General features: G+C 43.7%; 1 protein-coding gene across 8 annotated transcripts in view; it reads left to right on the top strand.

The window, feature by feature from the left end:
• ncor1 (nuclear receptor corepressor 1) overlaps positions 1-26885 on the top strand; it is a 121982-nt gene that overhangs the window by 64006 nt on the left and 31091 nt on the right. For 6 of the 8 annotated variants that reach the window (XM_082960352.1, XM_014137923.3, XM_082960354.1 and 3 more), the window contains exons 13-17: positions 2195-2249; positions 2422-2523; positions 18992-19122; positions 20228-20538; positions 24491-24574. In XM_082960352.1, coding sequence (XP_082816478.1) covers positions 2195-2249; positions 2422-2523; positions 18992-19122; positions 20228-20538; positions 24491-24574 — 683 coding nt within the window. Of the gene's footprint in view, positions 1-2194; positions 2250-2421; positions 2524-3209; positions 3365-9778; positions 10009-18991; positions 19123-20227; positions 20539-24490; positions 24575-26885 lie in introns of those variants that run through there. The other 2 variants (XM_082960356.1, XM_082960357.1) reach the window with 2 other exon arrangements.

The raw sequence follows: 26885 nt of genomic DNA on the forward strand, positions 1-26885 counted from the left end.
CCAGTCAAAAGTTTGGACACACCTACTCATTCCAGGGTTTTTCTTAATTTTTTTTACTATTTTCTACATTGTATAATAATAGTGAAGACATCAAAACTATTAAATAAAACATATGGAATCATGTAGTAACCAAAAAAGAGTTAAACAAATCAAAATATATTTTATATTTGAGATTCTTCGAAGTAGCCACCCTTTGCCTTGATGACAGCGTTGCGCACTCTTGGCATTCTCTCAACCAGCTTCATGAGGTAGTCACCTGGAATGCATTTCAATTAACAGGTGTGCCTTCTTCCCTCCTTAATGCATTTGAGCCATTCAGTTGTGTTGTGACAAGGTAGGGGTGGTATACAGAAGATAGCCCTATTTGGCAGAAGACCAAGTCCATAATATGGCAAGAACAGCTCAAATAAGCAAAGAGAAACAACTTTAATTACTTTAAGACAATTTCAAGAACTTTGAAAGTTTCTTCAAGTGCAGTCATGAAAACCATCAAGCACTATGATGTAACTGGCTCTCATGAGGACCGCCACAGGAAAGGAAGACCCAGAGTTACATCTGCTGCAGAGGATAAGTTTGTTAGAGTTAAATGCACCTCAGATTGCAGCCCAAATAAATGCTTCACAGAGTTCAAGTAACAGACACATCTCAACATCAACTGTTCAGAGGAGACTGTGAATCAGGCCTTCATGGTTGAATTGCTGCAAAGAAGCCACTACTAAAGGACACCAATAAAAATAAGAGACTTGCTTGGGCCAAGAAACACGAGCAATGGACATAAGACCGGTGGAAATCTGTCCTTTGGTCTGATGAGACCAAATTTGAAATTTTTGGTTCCAATCGCTGTGTCTTTGTGATACGCAGAGTAGATGAATGGATGATCTCTGCATGTGTGGTTCCCACCGTGAAGCATGGAGGAGGTGGTGTGAAGGTGTGGTGGTGCTTTGCTGGTGACACTGTCAGTGATTTATTAGGTCAGTTAGGATCACCACTTTTATTTTAAGAATGTGAAATGTCAGAATAATAGTAGAGAGAATGATTTATTTCAGCTTTTATTTCTTTCATCACATTCCCAGTGGGTCAGAAGTTTACATACACTCAGTTAGTATTTAGTAGCATTGCCTTTAAATTGTTTAACTTGGGTCAAACTTTTCGGGTAGTCTTCCACAAGCTTCCCACAATAACTTGGGTGAATTTTGGCCCATTCCTCCTGACAGAGCTGGTGTAACTGAGTCAGGTTTGTAGGCCTCCTTGCTCGCACACGCTTTTTCAGTTCTACCCACAAATCTTCTATAGGATTGAGGTCAGGGCTTTGTGATGGCCACTCCAATACCTTGACTTTGTTGTCCTTAAGCCATTTTGCCACAACTTTGGAAGTATGCTTGGGGTCATTGTCCATTTGGAAGACCCATTTGTGACCAAGCTTTAACTTCCTGACTGATGTCTTGAGATGTTGCTTCAATATATCCACATAATTTTCCTCTCTCATGATGCCGTCTATTTTGTGAAGTGCACCAGTCCCTCTGGCAGCAAAGCACCCACACAACATGATGCGGCCTCCGGGACAAGAGAATGGGTTTGGGCGGTAAATCTCCTTAACCGTGTTCCAGCCATTCAATCCTTGTGCCCACTCTGGGTGCTGTGCTCCCATGCTCCAACACTGACCTTGAAATGCAGAGGGCGCATTCAATAGTGTGTGTGAATAGAAATGAAAGTCCCATTGTTTCTGTCAGAATTAGAACTGGCAAAAAGCAAGGCGGGGCGAGAGGCCAATGAGGCTTTGTTCGATATCCTGTTTCCTATCCACAGGTACTTCTCTGACCTCTTTTGGCTAATGCTTTGTGGATAAAGAGAAATTCAAACAAATTAGTCCCTCCATAAAGATTTTCATTTTGTTTCCCATCACGAATCAAGTTCTCTTGGAATTCAAGAATATAAAATATATTAATTGCCTGCCGGGTATGGAAAAGCGTTTAGTGACTGTAGGCTGCAAAACATTTTTATGGAGCTCAGTGGCATCATAATTTAACGTTGTATTCTCTGACTGAGCAGAAGCTCTTTGGGTATGATTTTGAGAGGCAATACTTTTCTTTAGCAACATTCCTCGGCTGTATACCAAAACAAGTGGCGAGCTGCCATGAATCCCAGACTGTAGCTTTAACTGTGACTATTTTCTCTTCTGTGTTTTTTCTCACAGGTTTGTTCAGCACCCAAAGAATTTTGGCCTCATTGCTTCCTATCTAGAGAGAAAGGTGAGCTACAGTGGATTTAATTCATTCTGTTTTTACTCTGTAGTAACCTCCATTCTCCACTCTCCCCCCAAACCCAAAGCACATGGTTTGTATTTGTTATGTTGTCTGTTGTTAATAAAAATGTTAATGGGCTCATATGTCCCCCTGACTGTCATACCCTTTCTCTTTACAGTGTGTCTCCGATTGTGTCCTGTACTACTACTTGACCAAGAAGAACCAGAACTACAAGACGCTGGTGAGACGCAACTATGGAAGACGGCGAGGGAGAAACCAGGTGAGTTCTAGAAAGTATCTTTGCTAGGGAATGACTCTAAATGCATTTGTGTGTTCATGAATGGGCTTTGGAAATGCACAGAATTAATGGGATTTAACAAATGAATAATACTTGGCATGCCAGAGGGGAAGACCCTTTTTGGTTTCACTCTGTATATCTTGTTAATGACGTAGCGTTTGTTTATCATCCACACCATGGTTTGGGTTGGGCTCTGGAGCAGGAGGCCCTCTAGTGTACAAACCTTATCTTGGCTTGTATTATTCGATCTTCCTACCACCCCATTTTTAGCCCACAGTGCCTCCCATCTCCTCCCTCCCTCTTTTCTCCCGCCCCCTCTCTGTTTAGAAGAGGGAGGGAGAACCACAGGGGTTTGTGAGGAGTGTGAGATTTGGGAGCTGAGCGAGCGGAAGCTCTTGATGTGCTATGTGGGTAAATAAGAACCAGGGCCCAGGCAGAGAGAGGCAGAACAGAGCTGGCTGAGACTGATTTATCCAATGGCTGGGGAGCAGCAGACATTCCCAGGAATCTGTTCTATCTGGTTGCCATAGTTGGGAGACTCAGTGTTGCTTTCCAGGGCCTGACGAAAGAGCGAGATAGAGAGGGAGGGAGGGAGGGAAAAAAGGAAAGTCATACTCCCTCTCTCTCTCTGAACTCACCCAGTTATCCTTTATTTGCCTTCCTTCTAACTGCTGAAATATGTTGATGCACAGCAGTAGGCTCTTTTTGTTTTGCTTTTTATTTTTCGAAGGGCTTAAGGTAATTTACTCATTTGGTTATGGTGAGAGACTTTTCAGAACCGTTTCTTTCCGCTGAAGGAGTGAGAGAGTTGCTTTTACATTGGGTGAGTTGCAGTCTTCACACAAGGTTATCTGTTGCCATGGAGCTCTGCTTACCAGCAGAGTGCCGTGCTGTTTTAAACCAGACTTGTTTCATATTGTTTCCCTCTAATCACAAGAACACTGGAGGAGTCTTAATCAAGTCGGTTTATGCACATTTTGTAATTGGTTTGGTAATCGCCTGGTTCGGCGGTATTGTGCTCCCACATTCAAATTCATCAAGGCTCACTGCCTGGAGGGAAGAAAAAAACTAAGCCATAGTTGGAGACTGCAGTTCAGTTGACAATTGAGTATTTTCCATTGGATCTGAGCAGTTGCCTGAATGTGGTTTAGCGTTACATAAGTGTGGTAGTGGTATACCCTGGGGCTGCTGTTGATACAGGCAGCCAGCCTTCACCCTGGGGCTGTTCCAGCCTCTCACAGGTGAGCAGAGGCCAGGCAAGTCTATGGCAGGCTGGGGCATGGAGGGCACACGGGCATTACTCCTAGATAAGATTGGTGTGTGTGAGAGAGGGACTATTGTGTCTGAGAACAGAACACCAATACTGCTTTTGTATAGGATTTTCGGTATTTTGCCTGTAAAAGTAATTGGACAATGTTTACATGACCCGCTTACAAACAGGCCCATTTTTTACCACATTCTTGCCTGCATATGGCGTGTGCGTGACGAGTGGTAGTAGGGGTGTGCAGATGTGGGTGGGCATCTTTAATTTTTTATTTTTTTTAATCCATTGAATATACACCATCAAAAATAAATGTGTTTAGGCAGGTCCTAAGAAACATTGTAAGACTAATACAATTTATTTTCACAACAATAGAATGGCATATTTTGAGTTTCATTATGTTACGTCCAAATGAATGAAATCAATACTTAATTTAAGCAGACCACACACACCTACCCCGATCACGGTCAACACATATATTTTGTAGTAAGAATATAACATAATATTTTTCCCACACAACTTGTCATCGGAATGTGTGGAACCGCTGTCATATTAAAAAAGTGCTATTTTTTTAATATGACAGTGGTATCCATGTTTCATCTCTTTCCTACCGTCACTTCACTTTGTTAAGGAGCAGGCATAGGGCCTTACATTGAGAGTATCTTCATCATGATACCGATTTTAGAAATAGAAAGCACTGCTATTTTCAAAAGCACGTGAGTCTCGTGTTCATGTTTTTACATTTCCGCCATTTATCAGACGCTCTTATCCAGAGCGACTTACAGTAGTGAGTGCATACATTTCATACGTTGTTTTTCTGCGTACTTGTCCCCCGTGGGAATCGAACCCGCAACCCTGGCATTGCAAGCGTCATGCTCTACTAACTGAGCCTCGCAACCTCTGCCGGCTCTTGGAGTTGACAAAACGCGATCGAGCAAAAATAATAGGCCTACAAGTGATTTGGGCTATGTTTTTGCTAAATGTTGTGTGATCAGTGATAAAGGAGTTATTATACCACCTCTACTTATTTGCCCAGCCAGAAACCAATTAACTACGTTGCCTATTCAGACGGAGATTCAGTGAAGCTCAATCAATTGATTGAGACAAGTCAGTGACGTCACAGGATTTTGGTTGGGAGTTGGCCTAGGATACTAAGCGACTGTGAGTGAAGAGAAAAATAATCCACTTGTTAAACTACTTAACATGCTGGCAAAGTGTTGTAATAAATGAGCCAACTAGACAAGATGATCATGGGCAGCCCTCACCTCAACTTAGCTAACGTTTCCCCAGCCTAATTGTAGCCTAACCAATGTCCTAATGGAGATTCAGTGAAAACAAAAATCGGACATTGATTTATGAAGATGAGTCCCCACACTTGTCTCAAAGTAGCGTGTTAGCGCTGTCCCAATCAAGGCAGTACTGAAATTCTAATCTAGTTGACCACACACGGGTAGGCTATTGCTTCAAATTTATTACAATGATTGGATGACTTTGGGAGTTTCAGTAAGCAACAATTTGATATATGTCTTCAATTGCATTTGCATTTTCGTCATTCAGTAATATTTATTCCCACAGTAATTCTTTATGGATCCATCCAGTTGTGGTTAGGAAAACGGTGCATGGGCCTCCCGAGTGGCGCAGCTGTCTAAGGCACTGCATCGCAGTGCTTGAGGCGTCACTACAGACCTGGGTTTGATCCCAGGCTGTGTCACAACCGGCCGTGACAGGGAGTTCTATACGGCGGCGCACAATTTGGCCCAGTGTCGTCTGTGTTAGGGGAGGGTTTGGCCGGGGGGGCTTTACTTGGCTCATCGTGCTCTAGCGACTCCTTGTGGTGGCCCGGGCACCTGCAGGCTGACTTCGGTCGTCAGTTGAGCGGTGTTTCCTCCGACACATTGGTGCAGCTGGATTCCGGGTTAAGCGGTCGGGTGTTAAGAAGCGTGGTTTGGTGGGTTATGTTTTGGAGGATACATAGCTCTTCTTTCGCCACTCCCGAGCCCATTGGTGGAGTTGCAGAGATGAGACAAGATTGTAATAGGATCGCAATTGGAAATCACGAAAAAGGTGTTCCTTTTTTTTTATTTTTATAAGTACATGCTTAGTGGTGCTCTATGCGAAGAAATGGGAGAAGTGACATGCCTCGCAAAGTTTAGAACTGGCAGGAGGATGGTTAACTGGCGCTGCCTAGCAACCATCAAGAGTTTAAGAGCATAGTGTGTGCCATTACAGCTACGTTTAATACTAAGCCGTAGGCAGAAGTCAACCAAAATGCTTACTAGGTCGTTAGGCGCAATTAAAAGTTTTGGCTTTGATACCGGCAATACCTTTCAGATATAAGGAAAAGGCGGGAAAAAGTTGGCGGTATGGTAAAGTTGGCGGAACAACGTCTTAGTATGAAACGAATACAAGTCCCATCTATTAACTGCCATACTGGATTTTTTTATCATTGGTACACATTGTTTACGTTTGCAGGGTTATGATATTATTAACAAAATTCAGGTAAAATGTTGTGAGTTGTTGTACGCTGAACGCTGTGAGTCGATGATCGATCATCTCCATGACTCATCACCACCTGTGACTGATGTTTCTGACTAACATTTAACCTTGTTATGAAATTCCCAGCATAGATCTAACAGCTGATTACATCATTCATTCCCTATCAGCTCGTATGGTGTCTGAGCTCTCCTCTCTCCACTGGCTGTCTACCAGGAGGATAGACTGCCTCTGCTTTCCTTATGGGGCTTTTCTACCTCATCGATGCCTCTGGCCCTTCCTCTGGCCCCTGTGTATGCATCTCATTGACGCATTTGGCTCTCTCTGGCCCTGTATGTACAGAACATTCTGTTTATGTATGGATTAGGGCCCCAGCCAACCAAACACATAGATCCGGTCACAGAAGCGCAGAGCACCAAGAGGGAGTGGGATCATATCAGAGACATCATAATCGGTTGATCTAGCAGTAGTGCTGCCTCCAGACCAAATATCGCCCACCACCTGGAGAACAGGGTTTGATTAACCACCTCTTCTCACCTCCCTCTCTGACACAGCACAGGGATGCAGACACGTCAGTTTTCGGCCAAATTCACAGTTTTGATCTCAAAATAGGTCATCCTTGGGGGGGTCTGACGATGAAGTGTGCATACGCAGAGTGCATCACCCTTTGAGGTGTAAAAGATAGGCGCGAACAGATCCTCTCTGTGGGATCACTACATTTTCTCAATTAATGACAGAATGCACAGAATGCCTCCCTACGTGTCTTACAAATGGAATATCAAACAGAGTTCAAAGCCTGATGCCAGATATGTGTTATTGGATGAAGCATTCTGATATCATGTGTGACCGCTGTGAGCATCCAGCAGTATCCCCAACCAGCCATTAGCCTACTCCGCTGCTTCTCACCGGACATCTCCATCAGGTTTAAAATGTTATTTAGCCGTAATGGAAAGCTGGGGTGTGCAGGCAGTGATGGGGTTTCTGTTGTTACATTTGTTTAATTATTGGAGCAGCTCGCAGCGCGAGCTAAGTGGCGACGTATCGTTTCATTTCACCGGTAAGAACAAGCAGAGCCAGTCTGACTAGGCTTCGCTGTCAAGCAGCCTCTGAGTGCCCCTGCCATAGAGGAAAAACAGCACAGTGACAGTCATGCTTGCACCTTTACGTCATTGAAAACCACTCAAAGGTTATGCCCCATATTACTGGAGCTACTTTCTCCCCTTTCTACCACGAATTGGCATACATTTTATATAATTTTATAAACCATGTCACTGGCCGTTTTATACTACTCACAGGTCGCAAGTTGTTCGTTTGATAACAAACAACCTTGTTTAGTCATGTTTCTTGGCTAGCTAGCTAACAACATGGTACCTTGGCTGTGCACAATGGCACAGGGAAAAAGGGATAGACGGCCTGCTCAAAGAGATGCTTCAAGGGTAGGATGCATATGCCTAATCAATATTATTCTAAGCTAAATCTGAATAAAAATATATGTTTTTAGAATGTTCCTTAAATTATTTTTGGGCCCAACTTTTGGGAGCTGTGTGTGTGAGTGGTGTGTGTGTGTGTGTGTGTGTGTGTGTGAGAGAGAGAGAGTGATGTGTGTAAAGTGTTCTGAAAAGTAGGCTAAAGATGGTTTCATATAGGCCTAGTGTGTGTTAACCCTTACTGCATCATTATGCATTTATATTCCTCCTGTCCAATCACACGCCTTTTGGATAAGAGCAAATCAGCTATTTTCTGCAGTAACCTGTTCTATTGTACAGTAAATGTGTTGTGTTGAGTAGAGGTGTCAATCACAGGGACAGGCTTTTGTGCAGAACGTTTAGAAATCGGGGAACGTGTGTCCTGGGAAGGGTGTGGCAACCCCTGTGGTATCACGATACTACTCGGTATTGTGGTACTTGGCCTGGTATTACGTCGTTAGTAAAATGTTGACAACCCCACTCAGTTTACAGATTTTTTTCATGTTTCAGTGCACCTTTTTTTTGTAATCTTTTTGGGCCCTCACCAGTTTGCATCACCGATTACAGTGTTTTATCTGGAAAATATTTAACAATAAATTATGGTGGGGAGAAACGGGGTATATTCGATGTGAGAAATTGTTGGCGTGGCGCAGTTGTATTAACGGTATCTTAATAGTTATAGTTTGTTACTTCACATTTTATAAGTGACATTGTTGTGTCCTTTCACAAGTGCTTTTCCCACTGCCTGGTGACCTTCATCAGTCTTACCTCGCCGGGCAGGGTAACAGCGTACAACTACAGGGTGGAGCCACGAGTGGACTTCCCTACTTCTGAACCACTGCAGATGAATGCCACCAGTCAAGTGGTTAGAATGTGTGCATGAAGTACTCATACTTGATCAAATAATAAACCAGTGTGTTTGTGTGTCAAGTCAGTGGACATTCCTGCTTTTACTACTTGGGAGCTCATTGAAGGATTGTCTGGCTTCTGACAACTTCAATAAATAGTTGGAGGAAGTGACTGTCTTACTATATTTTAGTCTATGCAAGCAGCAGCCTCCGCTAACCCTGGATCATCTGATGTATGTATTTTAACAACAACAGAGAAGGCTCTGTTTGTCTGGGAGCCAGGAGGACTGATCACAAGTTTGGCTTTGGGGTCAGTGGAGGCAAGATGTGTCCACTGTCTAGCATCCCTCAGCATAATCATTCCAATAATCACAACTGTTAGCCTAGCTCTGCCAGAGTACAGAGCCGCTATGACCTTCTATGCAAATGCTTTTAGGAAGTCATTTCTTCTGTAATAGGGCTTCATAAAACTGCAGTGTGAACTTTGTGTTACAGGGCGGTATGTGTTTAAATGCATCATTGTTTATTGACAGGCCGTCTTCGTGAATAATAATTTGTTCTTAACTGACTTGCCTGTTTTTAAATAAAGTTAGGTAAAGTAAACGTCTAGTCGTATTGCGGTATGCATTTAAACTGCCCATTGACAGTGAAGTGAAAATGCCACGGCCTCGTCATTTGGTGGAAAGCAGCTCAGCCTGCCCAGGCCGGATGTTGTGCTGATCCAAACAAGCCGTTGGCTGGAGCTTTTGTAAATTCTTTAAAATTCCCCAGAGAATGTGTGTAGTGACTTGCAGGAGGGAGGGAGAGCGAGCAATGGAAAAAGAGTTAGTAAAATAGCTAGAGAGAGAAAAGGAGAAAGAGGAAAACAAACCTGACAGTCTGCACTGGGGGCTGGCTAGCCAGCTTGTATAAACTCATTTTTGCTAAACTTTTTTCCCATCTCCATTTCCTTTTTTTCTTTCTTGGGCGGTAAGCGAGAGAGTCACCACCCCCCCCCCCCCCCCCCCCCCAGTAAAAGCAGAGTGGTACGCCCCAGTGATATGACAGGCCCAAAAAACTTGCTATGCTGCTGCGAGTGCCAATCAAAGAGAAGCGCTCGGCAGGGATTACCTTGAGTAACCCCCCATAGATTAGAGTGTGCATGTGAGATGGGCGATTTTTCAGGCGGCTTAAACGGCCTGATGACATGCTTTCCTGGAATATGTGCGGCAGTGCCGGGGCCAGACAGCCCTTCTAAGGAGCTCTACTTTGGTGCTGCTGTCCTCCTGTATCTGTACCGCTGCAATGGAGGTATCACTACCGCTACCGGGGGTCCGGCCAAACTCGCACCCGCTACGCCTATAGGCTGTGGCTTGATCAATGGCAACAAGGTTTTTATGAACGACAAATGAGCTTGCAGGTATGTCGCTGCTGACTTTGAAGCTAGTACTGTGGTGTGTTGTCTGTCTGTCTCTCGCTCGCTCTCTCTCTCTCTCTCTCTCTCTCTCCTTGCTCGACTGATCTCTTTCTCCTCGTGCTCTTTTGCTCTTCCTCCCGTTCTCTTTCAGTTGCTTGGACAGCCACAGTTGCTTGCATTTAACCTTACTGATAACACACGTTTAAAGTTACAACAGGGGACACTGTGTGGATTTCAGTCCAGTTCCTTTTTTTTTCTGTACTGTTGCACAATCAGTCTCATGGCTGCAGTGCACGGTGCCTGCTTTTTGCTGTTGTTGTTGTTGATGTACGGTAGGCTAGTTGCTTGTACAAATGTGCCTGCTGCCTGCAAATAGAGTTGGAGAGGAATTTCAGCAGCCCCTGTTAGAGGTTGTGTGAGTCATTTTTTCCCCTTTCTATCATTCATCATGTTCAGCACTGACCCAGTAACCAGTGAAAATGTAGAGCACAGGGACTGCATGCTTTTCCCCTCTTTACTTAACTCTATCTTTAGTGAAGACTCAAGAACATTTCAAAGTGCTAGTGTAACGATTCCTTTTTTATTGAAATCTCATATTTTTTTCATGCTAGACATTATGGATGTAGAATGGATCTGTTTTGAAATAGTAGTAGCTCATAGTTATTGCGTTTTAAAAGTAATTGCCAAACAATTGTACATTGGAGAAAAAATACATACAAGGTATCCACATTACACTTGTATTTCCAAAATGTCTGTCTCTCCACCAAACCTGTTGTGTGTCCCTCTGTGTGTCCCCCTGCATTGCAATGTGGAATGTTGAAATGGCTCCTGACTGGAATGGCTGTTATTTCATGAGGTGCCAGAGGCTGCTGACCTTCTCCTCCAGCCACGTCCTCCAGGGCCAAAGGGCGTGAGGGTGTGTGTGTGTGTGTGTGTGTGTGTGTGCATGTCATGGAGTCTTAAAGGTGACCTAGACATGAGCTGGAACCAAATCCCTATGCAGTTTAATGGGAATTACTACCCTCAATAAAAGCCACATGGATGTTACTCTCTCGTCTACAGCAAGTGGCAGGCTTTACACTCACTCATACAGACGGCAGGAGAAGAAATGTACATTGCGGACAGTTAAATCTTAATTGCCACGTCTGTCTTTACAACTACTCTCAACAATGCTTCCTTTTGTTGTAGATGCTATGGCAAGAAGAAGTGGGTTTTCTCCCTTGTTATTTTCTTAATCGCTTGGCAGCAGTCAAGCAGATCCCATTAGCTTTGGATACCAAAGAGAGCCAAGCCTTGACCTCAACCTAAATGTTCAGGTGCCTACTTGGCATAGTGAACTGGATCCTGGATCATGACATGCAGGTTAAGATTGAATGAGCCACTGTTTATGAGTCAGACCTAGGTTCAAGTACTATCCATTTCAGATACTTTGAGCATTTGCTCTAACCTGCCAGGAGTGCCAGATGGGTGGGTTTTGCAGTTCTGGGGCTATTCTATTTGTCCATGAAACCATGCAAGCGCAACAAAGGACTGATAAAGTATTATAAATTATTTCAAATAGTATTTAAACCCAGGTCTGGAGCGCAGTGCAGTGGAGGACAGACATTCTAGTGCATTTGTTGTCTAATTGGATTAGCCTATTGGCTCATAGGATCGTAAAAGGTCAAACTAAATTGTAGTTAGGTGGGTTAGATGGCTAGCGGTAGATAGTATTTTCTGTAAAGGTTATTCTGTTTGCTCTCTTGGCGAAGAAACCAAATCCGCCTGAATTCTAAATGGAGAGTGTTTTCTTAAAGGGTTATTCTGTTTTCCCAGCTCATTTAAGTCAAGGTCATACTGAACTGAATTTAGGTAGACGATTGGATAGCTAGCGGTAAACAGTAACTAGTTGGGTGTTTTTGAACAGTTTATTTTGTACCTTTTTTTTGTGGTACTTTTTACCCCTTTTTCTACCCAATTTCGTGGTATCCAATTCGTTGTTACAGTCTTGTCCCATCGCTGCAACTCGGTACAGAATCGGGAGAGGCGAAGGTCGAGAGCCATGCGTCCTCTAAAACACGACCCCGCCAAACCGCACTGCTTCTTGACACACTGCTCGCTTAACCCGGAAGCCAGCCACACCAATGTGTCGGAGGAAACATCGTACAGCTGGTTACTGAAGTCAGTGTGCACGTGCCCGGGCCTCCACAAGGAGCTTGCTAGAGTGCGATGGGAGAAGGACATCTCAGCCGGCCAAACCCTCCCCTAACCCGGACGATGGTGGGCCTATTTGTGCGCCGCCTCATGGGTCTCCCGGTCGCGGCCGGCTGCAACACAGCCCGGTATCGAACACGGATCTATAGTGATTCCTCTAGCACTGTGATGCAGTGCCTTAGACGGCTGCGCCACTCAGGAGGCCCCTGTTCTTTTCTTATTACAGTTTGTTGATAAGTGTTTGATGCCCCATTAAAAACTCCAGAGTAGGAAAAGACTTGGGGTTCAGTCATTTCCTAACTCAAACAGCGCTAGTGAATCAGCTAAAAGTGAGCAGGGGGGAAATTAAAACTCTGAAAATATTCAGACCAGGTCAGGGGGAAAAAGCTCTGTAAAAACCTGGCGGACCACAGGGCTCCATTGAGTTCTGGAGAACATCTGTAGTGTGGAAGGCAGCACTGGAAGCACTTGAGCAGAATGGGGAGAGAAAGCAGGAAAGCCATCGTGGTGGGCAGATGGCCTCCAAAACAAACGCAGGGCCTCCCTGACCCCACCAGGACTGCCCTAGTGTGGAGGAATAACTTTAATAGAGAACTGAAATGTTTTAAATAGAGTGAAACAGGGAGGTAGCCTATAGATTTTTCTGGTTGCAAATGTGTTTTGTTTTGCTGAACACAACCCGTCTACTTGGCCAAGTGGTCTCTATGCTATGTTCTGTCTGTAGAGGGAGCCCACCCCCCAATGTCATCTTCATGTAGTCGAACTCATCCTTTTCTTGTCCCTCCTTTTTAAATTCTCACTCACTCTGACTCTCTCTCTCTCGGCTCTCTCTCTGACTCTCTCTCTCTGACTCTCTCTGCTCTCTCTGACCCCCTCTCTCTGACCTCTCTCTCTCTCTCTCGACTCTCTCTCTCTCTCTCTCTGACACTCTCACTCTCTCTCTCTGACACTCTCTCTCTCTCTGACTCTCTCTCTCTCTCTGACTCTCTCTCTCTCTCTCTCTGACTCTCTCTCTCTCTCTCTGACTCTCTCTCTCTCTCTCTCTCTGACTCTCTCTCTCTCTCTCTCTCTCTCTGACTCTCTCTCTCTCTCTCTCTCTCTCTGACTCTCTCTCTCTCTCTCTGACTCTCTCTCTCTCTCTCTCTGCTCTCCCTCTGACTCTCTCTCTCTCTCTCTCTGACTCTCTCTCTCTCTCTGAATCTCTCTCTCTCTCTGACTCTCTCTCTCTGACTCTCTCTCTGCTCTCTGACTGTCTCTCACTCTGCTCTCTGCTGTCTCACTGACTCTCTCTCTCTCTCTTGCTGACTCTCTCTCGCTGACTCTCTCTCGCTCTCTCTCTCTGCTCTCTGACTGTCTCTCTCTCTGCTCTCTGACTGTCTCTCTCTCTGCTCTCTCTCTCTCTGACTCTCTCTGACTCTCTCTCTCTGACTCTCTCTCTCTGACTCTCTCTCTCTGACTGTCTGTCTTTCTGACTCTCTCTCTGACGCTCTCGCTCGCTCTGACTCTCTCTCTCGCGCGCTCTGACTCTCTCGCTGTCTCTGACTCTGCTACGCTCTGATTCATTCCGTCTGCTCACCATTGGGTTTTTGACCTTCGTTAGCCCCATCTGGTACCAGCATGGGATGTTTGGTTTGGCATAGCCAGACTTGTTCCAGCACAGCACTTTCGTGGATCAGGCAGAGGGGGAGGGAGGGAGTTGGTGGTATCCCTTGCCAGCAATGATGATAAAGAATGTTGCTCTATTCTCAATCACTCTGCTGGACTTGTCTGACCCAGATCTGCATCTGACCCAGGAGTTCTGTTATCTAGTATCTACTGCTGTTAATGAATGCATCAAAAAGGATTACCACAAAATGTGTATGCTTATGTGTTATGAACGTTCACTATGTTTACTGTTTTGTACATTGTAGAATAATAGTGAAGACATCAAAACTATGAAATAACATATGGAATCATGTAGTAACCAAATAAGTGTTAAACAAATCAAAATATGTTATTTGATATTCTTCAAAGTAGCCACCCTTTGCCTTGATGACAGCTTTGCACACTCTTGGCATTCGCTCGCTCGTGCTCTCTCGCTATCTCCACGTACAGTTGAAGTCGGAAGTTTACATACACTTAGGTTGGAGTCATTAAAACTCGTTTTTCAACCACTCCACAAATTTCTTGTTAACAAACTATAGTTTTGGCAAGTTGGTAAGGACATCTACTTTGTACATGACCCAAGTAATTTTTCCAACAAGTGTTTACAGTCAGATTATTTAACTTATAATTCACTGTATCACAATTCCAGTGTGTCAGAAGTTTACATACACTAAAATGATTGTGCCTTTAAACTGCTTGGAAAATTCCAGAAAATGTCATGACTTTAGAAGCTTCTGATAGCCTACTTGACATAATTTGAGTTAATTGGAAGTGTACCTGTGGATGTATTTCAAGGCCTATCTTCAAACTCAGTGCCTCTTTGCTTGACATCATGGGAAAATCAAAATAAATCTGGTTCATCATTGGATCTGGGACCATGCAGCCGTCCTACCGCTCTGTCTCCTAGAGATGAACGTACTTTGGTGCGAAAAGTGCAAATCATTCCCAGAACAACCGCAAAGGACCTTGTGAAGATGCTGGGGGAAACAAGTACAAAAGTATCTATATCCACAGTAAAGTTAGTCCTATATCGACGTAACCTACTAACCAACTACTTCTCTGATAGAGTTCAGTGTGTCAAATCGGAGAGTCTGTTGTCTGGACCACTGGCAGTCTCTATGGGGGTGCCACAGGGTTCAATTCTTGGGCCGACTCTATTCTCTGAATACATCAATGATGTCGCTCTTGCTGCTGGAGAGTCTCTGATCCGACCTCTACGCAGATGACACCATTCTGTATACTTCTGGCCCTTCTTTGGACACTGTGTTAACAACCCTCCAGACGAGCTTCAATGCCATACAACACTCCTTCCGTGGCCTCCAACTGCTCTTAAATACAAGTAAAACTAAATGCATGCTCTTCAACCGATCGCTGCCTGCACCTGCCCGCCCATCCAGCATCAATACTCTGGACGGTTCTGACTTAGAATATGTGGACAACTACAAATACCTAGGTGTCTGGTTGGACTGTAAACTCTCCTTCCAGACTCGCATCAAACATCTCCAATCCAAAGTTAAATCTAGAATTGGCTTCCTATTTCGCAACAAAGCATCCTTCACTCATGCTGCCAAACATACCCTCGTAAAACTGACCATCCTACTGATCCTCGACTTCGGCGATGTCATTTACAAAATAGCCTCCAATACCCTACTCAATAAATTGGATGCAGTCTAACACAGTGCCATCCGTTTTGTCACCAAAGCCCCATATACTACCCACGACTGCGACCTGTACACTCTTGTTGGCTGGCCCTCGCTTCATACTCGTCGCCAAACCCACTGGCTCCAGGTCATCTACAAGACCCTGCTAGGTAAAGTCCCCCCTTATCTCAGCTCGCTGATCACCATAGCAGCACCCACCTGTAGCACGCACTCCAGCAGGTATATCTCTCTGGTCACCCCCAAAGCCAACACCTCCTTCGGCCACCTCTCCTTCCAGTTCTCTGCTGCCAATGATTGGAACGAACTACAAAAATCTCTAAAACTGGAAACACTTATCTCCCTCACTAGCTTTAAGCACCAGCTGTCAGAGCAGCTCACAGATTACTGCACCTGTACATAGCCCATCTATAATTTAGCCCCAACAACTGTATTTATTTATTTATTTTGCTCCTTTGCACCCCATTATTTCTATTTCTACTTTGCACTTTCTTCGACTACAAATCTACCATTCCAGTGTTTTACTTGCTATATTGTATGTACTTCGCCACCATGGCCTTTTTTTGCCTTTACCTCCCTTATCTCACCTCATTTGCTCACATTGTGTATATATAGACTTATTTTTCTACTGTATTATTGACTATGTTTGTTTTACTCCATGTGTAACTCTGTGTTGTTGTATGTGTCAAACTGCTTTGCTTCATCTTGGCCAGGTCGCAATTGTAAATGAGAACTTGTTCTCAACTTGCCTACCTGGTTAAATAAAGGTTAAATAAAACCTGAAAGGCCGCTCAGCAAGGAAGAAGCCACTGCTCCAAAACCTACATAAAAAATCCAGACTATGGTTTGCAATGGCACATGGGGACAAAGATTGTACTTTTTGGAGATATATCCTCTGGTCTGATGAAACAAAAATAGAACTGTTTGGCCATAATGACCATTGTTATGTTTGGAGGAAAATGGGGGAGGCTTGCAAGCCAAAGAACACCATCCCAACCATGAAGCACGGCGGTGGCGGCGTCATGTTGTGGGGGTGCTTTGCTGCAAGAGGGACTGGTGCACTTCACAAAATAGATGGCATCATTAGGAAGGATAATGATGTGGATATATTGAAGCAACATCTCAAGACATCAGTCAGGAAGGTAAAGCTTGGTCGCAAATGGGTCTTCCAAATGGACAATGACCCCAAGCATACTTCCAAAGGTGTGGCAAAATGGCTTAAGGACAACAAAGTCAAGGTATTGGAGTGGCCATCAGAAAGACCTTAATCCTATAGAAAATGTGTGGGCAGAACTGAAAAAGCATGTGTGAGCAAGGAGGCCTACAAACCTGACTCAGTTACACCAGCGCTGTCAGGAGGAATGGGCCAAAATTCACCCAACTTATTGTGGGAAGCTTGTGGAAGGCTACCTGAAACGTTTGACCCAAGTTAAACAATTTAAAGGCAATGCTACCAAAAACGAATTGAGTGTATGTAAACTTCTGACCCACTGGGAATGTGATGAAAGAAATAAAAGCTGAAATAAATCATTCTCTGTACTATTATTCTGACATTTCACATTCTTAAAATAAAGTGGTGATCCTAACTGACCTAAGACAGGGGATTTTTACAAGGATTAAATGTCAGGAATCTTGAAAAACTGAGTTTAAATGTATTTGGCTAAGGTGTATGTACATTTCCGACACACACATATATATATATATATATATATATATATATATATATATATATATATATATACACACATATAGCTGAAGTGGAGAAGACCGGTTAAAGAAGGATTTTTAAGCCTTGGGACATGGGTTCTGTATGTGCTCCATTCAGAGGGTGAATGGGCAAAACATGCCAGGCGTACCGTGTTGTCAAGAACTGCTGGGTTTTCCACGCTCAACAGTTTCCTGTGTGTATCAAGAATGGTCCACCACCATTCTTGGTGGACCAGATTGGAGTCAACATGGGAATCACTGTGAATGCTTTAGACACCTTGTAGAGTCCATGCCCCGACGAATTGAGGCTGTTCTGAGGGCAAAAAAGGGGTGGTGCAACTCACTATTGGGATGTTGTTCCTAATGTTTGGTATAGCATTTATAAATACAACATTTAAGATCCTTCTCATCGGTGCATCAGTGTTGACTTTTGTAGTCAAAAGTTATATTGATTGGTGTCTGCAAAAGAAAAGCGTGGTTTGTACAGCATCTGCATTCATACTGTAGGCTAACGTGATTACTAGTTATCATGGGAAATCGTAATGACTTGAATGATTGAGTACATGAACTCGGCTTTCGCTTAGTCAGGTCGTGTTAGGGTGGTTATGGGTTCAGGACCAGGACACCCTCTCACTCACCCAATCTATTTCACTGTAATTCTCTTAATTTAGTCATCATGTGAGGCTTTCGATTTTTTACACAGGCTGACTTCAGAAGGAACAATGGCCTGTATTGTACTTATGATGTTTGTATGTGTATCATGATCCTGTGGACACCCTCTCCATGTGAAGATCATCAATGGAGGTCATAGTCATAATCTTATCTACACTGGGTGCATGACCAGGCTGTTAAACTCCACTTTCCCTCTGTCTGGTTCCCTTCTCTTATCTGGTTAGCTAGCTTTGAGGAAATTGGACTGCCCTGATGCCGGGGGGAATAACCCAAGGGAAGTTAGACTTATCACATTATGACATTGTACTGTTGTTCACTTAGTGGGGCAGTCCGTCTGCTCTCGCTTTAGTCTGAAGAATTAAGCAGCAGACCACTCCAGCGTCTTTCACAGTGAACCTTTGGCGTCTTTCACAGTGAACTTTTAGCATCAGTGGTAGGCTGGGCTGTTGCTGCAACAGTAAATGTAGGTGGATGGACAGATGGACTTAACTGCTGTTTGATTTGTAGCTTCCCTTGGCTGGAGAGTGCATTAATATGCCATGAAATGGTATATCATGTCTGAAATGAACCATAGGTCGTTCTAAGATTTATGTTATGATTTTATAGGACAGTCAGTGTATTGCTTTGATATTTTGTTGACACTGTCAGTGCCTGTTATTTTTCCTTCTGAATCCTTCCTTTCCTACAGGGTATTCTTCTAGCACACCACTATTGTGTTGTTGTTGCCTTAAAAGGGATGTGGGTCATGGCGTGCTGTTTTAGCTGTGTACCTCATTAGCCCCACTCAGTCAGTCACTAAATAGGAATTCAAACATGGGCAGAGTTTTTTTTAAAAATTTTAAATTATTTTTTTCAAAACTAGAAGTGAATTAGCAATGGGCTGCGTTGAGGTTTTGTTGTAAACTTTCTGGCCCAGATTGAACTCCGAGGTGCTATGCGTCATCATGATGACTTTGCATAGACTAGAGTGTTCTCTGTGACATCATGAAAGTTGAGCAGAGTTATCATATAGGAAGATTCTCTCAAGAGTTGGCAGGTATATATTTACCAATTGAAAATACATTTAACTATAATGTGTATATCCTTGTGCTCAATTTTTTTTTTTATTCTAGCAAATAACACGACCGTCACAAGAAGACAAGTCAGACGACAAAATCGAAGAGGAGAAATCGGAGAAGTCAGAGAAAAAAGAGGACGAGCAGAATAAGGAAGAGGAAGAGAAAGATGAAAAGGAGGACTCCAGGTGAATTTTGAATAGCTGTGTGTGTGCGTATACACTTGCTCATGGGTTTCCCACAGGTACTGCTGTTAGTCCTAGCTAGATTCAGCCTCGGCCTGACCCCCCATTGACACTGAGGGAGAATCTGTACCTCCCAGTAAATTGTAGCTTTCAGTTGAGGCAACAGGAATTCTGGAGCCTTGTTGCAGAGATCATCATCCCTCTTAGATGTAATGTAAATCAGGCCAGAGCGAGACTGAGCTAGAGGGGGAGAGACTGAGAGGGAGCGAACCACTGCCCTTCTCTGGCGTGATGGCCAGGCTGAGCATAACACCCACCGACGGACTGCTTTCAATGTTCCGCCTATCCTGCAGTTTGAAAAACCATAAAACCAAGGCAGAAAGGCAGAATGGTATTTGAAATGCTCCCTCAAGGCCTAAATGGAAATCAGACCTTGTCTACTGACTCTGCTCTTCTAGGAAGGAAGGTACTCCTCCCTCTGACCTGGCCTGTGTTTACTTCTTGCTTACGCTCTCTGGCCCTTTCTCAATTTGTCTTTCCTTGATTACTTGTGTCCTGCTCTCCCTCGGACGTTCTCCAATTAATTTTGAGATCGATAAAGGATGAAAGGAAAGGTGAATTGAGAAAGAGCTGACTCTGAGAGGGGAGGAGAGCGTGGCGGCCATCTTGGCCCCATAACACTAAGCCATTAGCCAGATGACTTCCTGCCTGTTTACCCAGCTGGATCCGTGGGAAGCAGTTAGTCATGACTTGTGTCCTAACCAACCACCAAATGAGAGGCAGCCTCGTTGCAAGTGCCTGTAAAACAAACCTGCTAATGAAAATGTACTTTTAAATCCAGTTGATGGGACTCTGCAAATGGCTTTTTCCTAAGCGTTCTTCTGTGCAAAACAATAGGCTTGTACAGTTTCTGGAAATGTCCATTGGATAGGATTTGAGTAGAATATAAATCAATTGAATGTCAAAATGTGCCTAAAAATGTATAACCGTACTGTCATTCATGCTTTTAAACTGCAGAATCCCCTTGACCCACAGTGGTAATTATGTGTTATTGATGCTATGCTACCAGCCATGCTGAGGTAAAACCTTTTGCCCCCATCTCATTCAGGGACATCGGCAAAGACAAAGACAAGTGTGACGGTGGGGAAGACGAGGACGGAAAGGAGCAGAGCACGCCGCGCGGCAGAAAGACCGCCAACAGCCAGGGCCTGCGCAAGGGAAGGATCACCACGCGCTCCATGGCCAATGAGGCTGCCTCCGTGGCGACCGAGGAGCCACTACCGCCGGCCTCCGCCCCTGAGCCTGCCCTGCCTGCAGAGTCTCCTCAGCCCCCCAAAGCTGAGCCTACTACACAGAAGGCCATTAGAGAGCCCACCAAAACTGCACCAGGTGGAGCTCCCATGGACCCTAACAGAGGAGGTAAGCACCTCAGCCTTTCTACACATTTTTTACCATCCCCTCTAATTATATATATATTTTTTTTTACAAAGGTGCATCTCAAACAGATAAAGGAGGAAGAGACTTTTACACTTACTAGGGTGGTTTACTGGTTTTGTGGTATTTGCGTCCACTCGAGTTATTGAACCTCGGCTATGGATGTATGAACAAGTGTGTGTGTGGCGCTTGGTGTCTCCAACAGGTCGATCGCCAGCTACAAGTAGCTCGCAGGCCTCCTATGCATAGCTCGCCAAACAATTCTGAAAGTATGACAGTGCAACTGTCATAAACAAATCTCTCAAGTTACCAAGGAGGCGCGAGGGGTCGGCAGGGGGGCGCACACGGTAGAATGCACAAGGTGTACATTTCTAAATTGGGTAGTGCAATCAGTTCTTCTTGTCATGTTAGTTGCATACCTTAGAGAGCTATTTATAACTTGTCAGAAATGTCCAGAACAACTAGCCCATGTCAGCTAATGCTTTTTTTTGTATTTTTTTAAGCCCATAGATATTGTTGTAATTTTTTTTGTCACTCAAATATCACATGAATACATATTAGACATGGTAAAGTGTATAGAATTGCAAGAAAAGTTGCTTTAAAACTCCAAAAGATTATTTGCACCCCATGATAAACTGTGTAGAATTACAGGAAATTAGCTTTAAACATGCTAAATTCTCTCCACCAACGAGGTGTGTGAACAGTTTGTCAGGAACAGTGCTTGTGCCCATAGAAATAGACGTTGGGGGGGGGGGGGGGGGTGCGCAGGATGTTCCCAAATGCTGGAAGACAGGCCTGAGTGAAAACGTTTGTGAGCCCCTGTGCTAAATGACTCAAATGTAAATGTCATGCCACTGAGCTTCAAGAAAAACACCACCACGCTTCACACACACACCTGATAGGATATGCACTTGCTTGCCTGGCAAAAACTGGGGTCTGTTCAGATATACATTTTATTGTTTAGAACTACTAAAATGGTCTGGTTGAATAAGGAATCAGCTATATTCATTACATTTCTATCTGCAATTTCATCTCGTTGAATACCTACCAGGTTCAGGTTGTTGTTATTGTTGTTTTTGCTCCTCAACACAATACCTCCGATCTCTCGCTTGTATAACCCAGCCAGAGGGCTCAGTCTGAGTCGAGCGTATACCCTAGCCATCATCACCATGACAATAGAGTGTGGCGTCTAGGATGGACACGTTGACATGGCTCCTCTCAGCTGTACCTCAGCCTAGTCCTTGTGCTGCTCTGAAAGCTTCTTATGATGTATGTGTGCTGAATGTCAGACAGTCTGTTCTAGCCTCCCACTCAGATTTATAAATACAATGTCTATGTCTGAAATGGCACCCTTATTCTATACAGTGCACTACTTTTGACCCGAGCCCTATGGGCCCTTATTCCCTATGTTGTGTTCTACTATTGACCAGAGCCCTATGGGCCCTTATTCCCTATGTAGTGTTCTACTATTGACCAGAGCCCTATGGGCCGGGTCAAAAGCAGACCATTATATAGGGAATGGGGGGGCCATTTCGGTCTCGCCATATCTCTTCAAAGAGCAGGGCAAGATTAATGACCTGACCACCTCCCTGGATCTTAACAGGCATGTTGGGGGAACGGGGGAATGCCGGGTGGATTAGGCGAACATGTGAGTTGAGTGTGCCATGGGACGGAAGTAGCGATTCAGCTATCATTTGTTGAGTAGATTTAACAGACTATGTATGGCCCTAGACCGTTCACTAGCAGCCGTCTTGGCGTGGATCTCCTCGAGAGAAAGAAAAGTCCTATGTCAGGGGTTCATACTGCAGCAACAGTGCCTTCAGAAAGTATTCACACCCCTTAACTTTTTCAAAATGTTTTTACAAAGTGGGATTAAAATGGATTTAATTGTAATTTTTTTTGTCAACAATCTACACAAAATACTCAAATGTAAAAGTGGAAGAGAAATTCTAGCATTTGTAAAACATTTATGAAAAATAAAACACTATCTTGATTAGATATGTATCAATCCCCTGAGTCAATACATGTTAGAATCACCATTGCCAAAAATGACAGCTGTGAGTCTGTCTAGGTAAGTCTTTAAGCTCTTTCCACACCTGGATTGTGCAACATTTGCCCATTTATTATTTTCAAAATGATTTTCAATTGGTAGTTGACCATTGCTAGACAACCATTTTGCCATAGATTTTCTAGTAGATTGTAACTGTAATTGTAACTAACTCAGGAACATTCAGTCTTCTGGGTTAGCAACTCCAGTGAAGATTTGGCCTTGTGTTTTAGGTTATTGTCCTGCTGAAAGGTGAATTCTGGTGTAAAGTGTCTGGTGTAAAGCAGACTGAACCAGGTTTTCCTTCAGGATTTTGCCCATGCTTAGCACAATTCAGTTTTTCCTTTTTTTTTCTTCCTGAAAGACTCCCCAGTCCTTAACGATTACAAGCATGCCCATTACGCGATGCAGCCGCCACTATGCTTGAACATTATGGAGAGTGGTATCCAGTAATGTGTTGTAACGTTTGGGGCAAATCCAAAACACTTTGTATTCAGGACTAAAAGGACAATTTTTTTTTGCTGTATTACTTTAGTGCCTTATTGCAAACAGGATGCATGTTTATGAATATTTGTTCTGTACAGGCTTCCTTATTTTCACTCTGTCAATTAGGTTAGTATTGTGGAGTAACTACGATGTTGTTGATCCATCCTCAGTTTTCTCCTATCACAGCCATTAAACTCTGTTTTAAAGTCACCTCATGGTGATATCCTTGAGCGGTTTCCTTCCTCTCCGGCAACTGACTTAGGAAGAACGCCTGTATCTTTGTAGTGACTGGGTGTATTGGTACACCATCCAAAGTGTAATTAAACATTTCACCATTCTCAAAGGGATATTCATAGTCTGCTTTTGAATTTTTACCCGTCTATCAATAGATGCCCTTTGCGAGGAATTGGAAAACCTCCCTGGTCTTTGTGGTTGAATCTGTGTAAGAAATTCACTGGTCGACTGAGGGACCTTAAAGAATTGTATGTGTGGGGTACAGAGATGAGGTAGTCATTCAGAAATCATGTTAAACACTTATTGCACACAGTGAGTCCACTTTTTTAGGCTTGCCATGACAAAGGGGATGAATACTTATTAACTCAAGACATTTCAGCTTTTAATTTTTTAATTCATTTGTAAAAATGTGTAAAAACTTAATTCTACTTTGATATTATGGGGTATTGTATGTAGGCCAGTGACACAAAATCTCAATTTAATCAATTTTAAATGCAAGCTGTAACGCAACAAACACAACAGAATGTGGAAAAAGTTTACGCAATCTCTATGGGTCCCATGGAGTAGTGGGCCAGGGTTCACTCTCTCTCTCAGCCCCAGCTTCCATCAGCCCATCCTCCCTTATTGAGTGTGTTGTTCTGTGAATTTGGCTGTGGATGAAGGGGAGGTAGGGGTCAGTGTGGACAGGCTGATACTGAGAGAGAGACGTGTGTTTGTGGTTAATGGATATGTGGCAGTGTAGCAGTGAGAGGAGTGGTTACTTAGTCAGTCTGTCTGTCTCTGTTGTCGGGATGTTCTCTCCGTCTGTCTGTTTGTCTTTGTCCAAGGCCGTTTCCCAAAGAGGTTGGAGGGTGGGAGGTGCGTCTCTCTACTTCTATGCTGTCTGGAGCCAGATCAGCTGACACGGGGCCCTCCCCTTGTGAGGGAAAGAGGGAGGGACAGGAGGAGGGGGTCGTTCTAGTTGTGAGGGAGATAGCGAAAGAGCAAGAGAACACGAGAGAGGGAAAGAGAGGGAGTGTGAGGTGCAGGCCTCAGCAGCGAGCCTCTGAATGTAAACAGATTATTTGATTAGCAGCATTGAGAAGGAGACTGCTGAGAAGCGGACCGAGCTACACTGTACTATCTCTGTGGGCTAATATGGAGCTTTCTGTTCTCTCTCTGTGACTTTAGCACTAGGAACTGCTGCCGCCGCGAACATTGAAACCGGTGAGACTTCTCGCTGGACCGAGGAGGAGATGGAGGTTGCCAAAAAAGGTAGCGTTTCGTTTTTATTTCTTAATTTACCGTTTCTCTCCTTCCCTCGCGTTCTTTCACTCTCAACCCTCTCGCTCTCTAGTTTGATCTCTCTCTCTCCTCATCATTTGCTCCCATACAAGCTCTCACTCTCAGACACTCCCCTGGCTGGTGAAGACTTTAAGGGGGAAGCAGGATGGAGTTGTTTGAGCAAGGATATTTTTTTCTGGTATCTAACTGCAGTGGCTCTGCTCTGTGACAGAGCGTGACAGTTTGGGCTTGCTCTAAAGATCATATTATTCACAAAAACACAGTCAGGCTTCTGGATCAGGACTTATTTTGAAGTTGCTCTACAATTGAAGCCTTTTTTATCTAAAACAGCTCCTTTTGAGATTGAGTGTTTCATTTCATGCAGTTACTGAATGTGGATGCACCACAGCGTTTCAGCTTTCGCCAGTTGCATCACACACTCGTCCATGTGTGGTTGACCCATAACCCCAACCCCCATCGGACCATAGCTACCTCCCAGCACTCTAGCTTTGTCAGTGTAGTCTATGGTGGAAAGGGAGAGCGAGAGAGACTTAAGTCTTCCGCATGCTTCGGATCGGCTGGCGCTTAGCCGAGTGAGTATGCTCACATACTCCCTTAATTACCCCCTATAGTCGATTTCCTAGGCCCCAAAGACATCTAATGAACATAATAAAACATAAAAATCCGTCAATTTTTAAGCTAGAGAGAGCATTTTTTTTGCATCGGATGCATCTCAATCCACTGCATCTGTCGATGCCGCACTTCCGCATCTGCGGATGAAAGGTGGCAGAGCTAGAGCACTGTTTGTCAGACCATGAGACATCCCAAATATTGGTCTTTTCACTAAATCGTCTGTAGCGTCCGAACGGTTTGGCCTACAAATATGGATGGATGTGAGACTCATTCTCACGATAGTGTTCCCCATTTTGCTCTATGACCCCCACAAGCGCCTTCTGAAGCAGGTACAGCTAATCTGCCAACTTCTGTCTGTGGTGTCCGAACAGTTTGGGCCACACAGTAATATGACGCTCCTGTGGAAAGGTGAAAGGATGCCCACAAGCCTTGTCTGAAGGTCCCCCAGTACCAGTTTAAATTTTTTTTTTTATGGAAGAATAATAATGGAGATGGTTTAGTGCCAAAAATAAGGGGTTAAATACAGGTATAAAAAAAATATTTTTAAATATATATTTTTAAATCCCTTATCTTTCTTATATTGCTCAGATACAGGACAGACATGTCTGTTGTTCCATGTAGTGAATCTGTTGTTCAATGCGTTCGTATGGGCTAATAGCAGTTAGGCCAAATTCAGTGTTTCATTAAATAATCTTTTTTTATATACTTCAAGGGGCCTTAAAATTCAATCAAATCGCTTAAATTATCCTTGGTGACCTTAAAACAATTCCATATGCTAGCTTAGGTTAAAAGACCTTCGCTTGAAAAACTTGAAAAAGGCGGCAATAGTACCCATCTTCAGACACTGTAGCCAATATACACTTCCTCAACATAGTCAAAATTAATCTAGGATAACTCAAGAAATATGTTAATTTTGTCGTTTTTTGCCAAGGAGCTCTTAGTCGAGCAATTTTACATCTAACTAAGATGTTTGGTGCAGTATTTCTCAAGGGATTTTTTATTTTTTTTTTGCATGAAAACGATTAGCCTCTCGTTCAATGACAAACACTTAATTGAAGAATCCGTACTGTTGACTAATCTCTGAAGGGTTGTAGACTTTGGCTACAGAACTTAGGCTTGCCTTGAGAAAAGATTTAGTGTGCATGAACAGCCGGAAAAACCCTTGCTGAAGACAAGAAAGAACAAAGACGTCTCAAAATGTTGTCATAATATATGCACAAACTGTTCCGGATGGGAAGCATGGGACCGAGGGGGAGCTCTTAAAAGCTGACATATATTTGTTAGGAGAACTTTTATTAATTGGGCTGCCTGACGGAGACATGGTGTACATGACGTCTTTAGATTCTGGCACGGTGTTCTGCTTCATTTTCTTTTTTTCATTTTCAGCTTTGTGTATGTTGAGTTTACTGCTGGACGGGTCAGAGAGGGGCCTTCCCCCTCTTATTCTTAACTTTTTTTCTTAGATGTTTTTTCTGCTCCATCTTCATGTGAGCTGTTACAGGGTTTGGACATGTGAGGAGGGGGTTGGCTGATTTGGTCTTGGTGTGGTACTGCTGTAGTAGTGGTAGGCCTCATGATGAGTACTAGGGATCAATCCAACTGCAACAACTTAAGTTTTTTGAAATCCTTTTGAGGAAAGACACGTACTACGATGACTACTGTAAAACTA

The sequence above is a fragment of the Salmo salar genome, chromosome 13, assembly GCF_965601325.2.
Source record: "Salmo salar chromosome 13, fSalSal1, whole genome shotgun sequence".
In the NCBI taxonomy this organism is placed as follows: domain Eukaryota; kingdom Metazoa; phylum Chordata; class Actinopteri; order Salmoniformes; family Salmonidae; genus Salmo; species Salmo salar.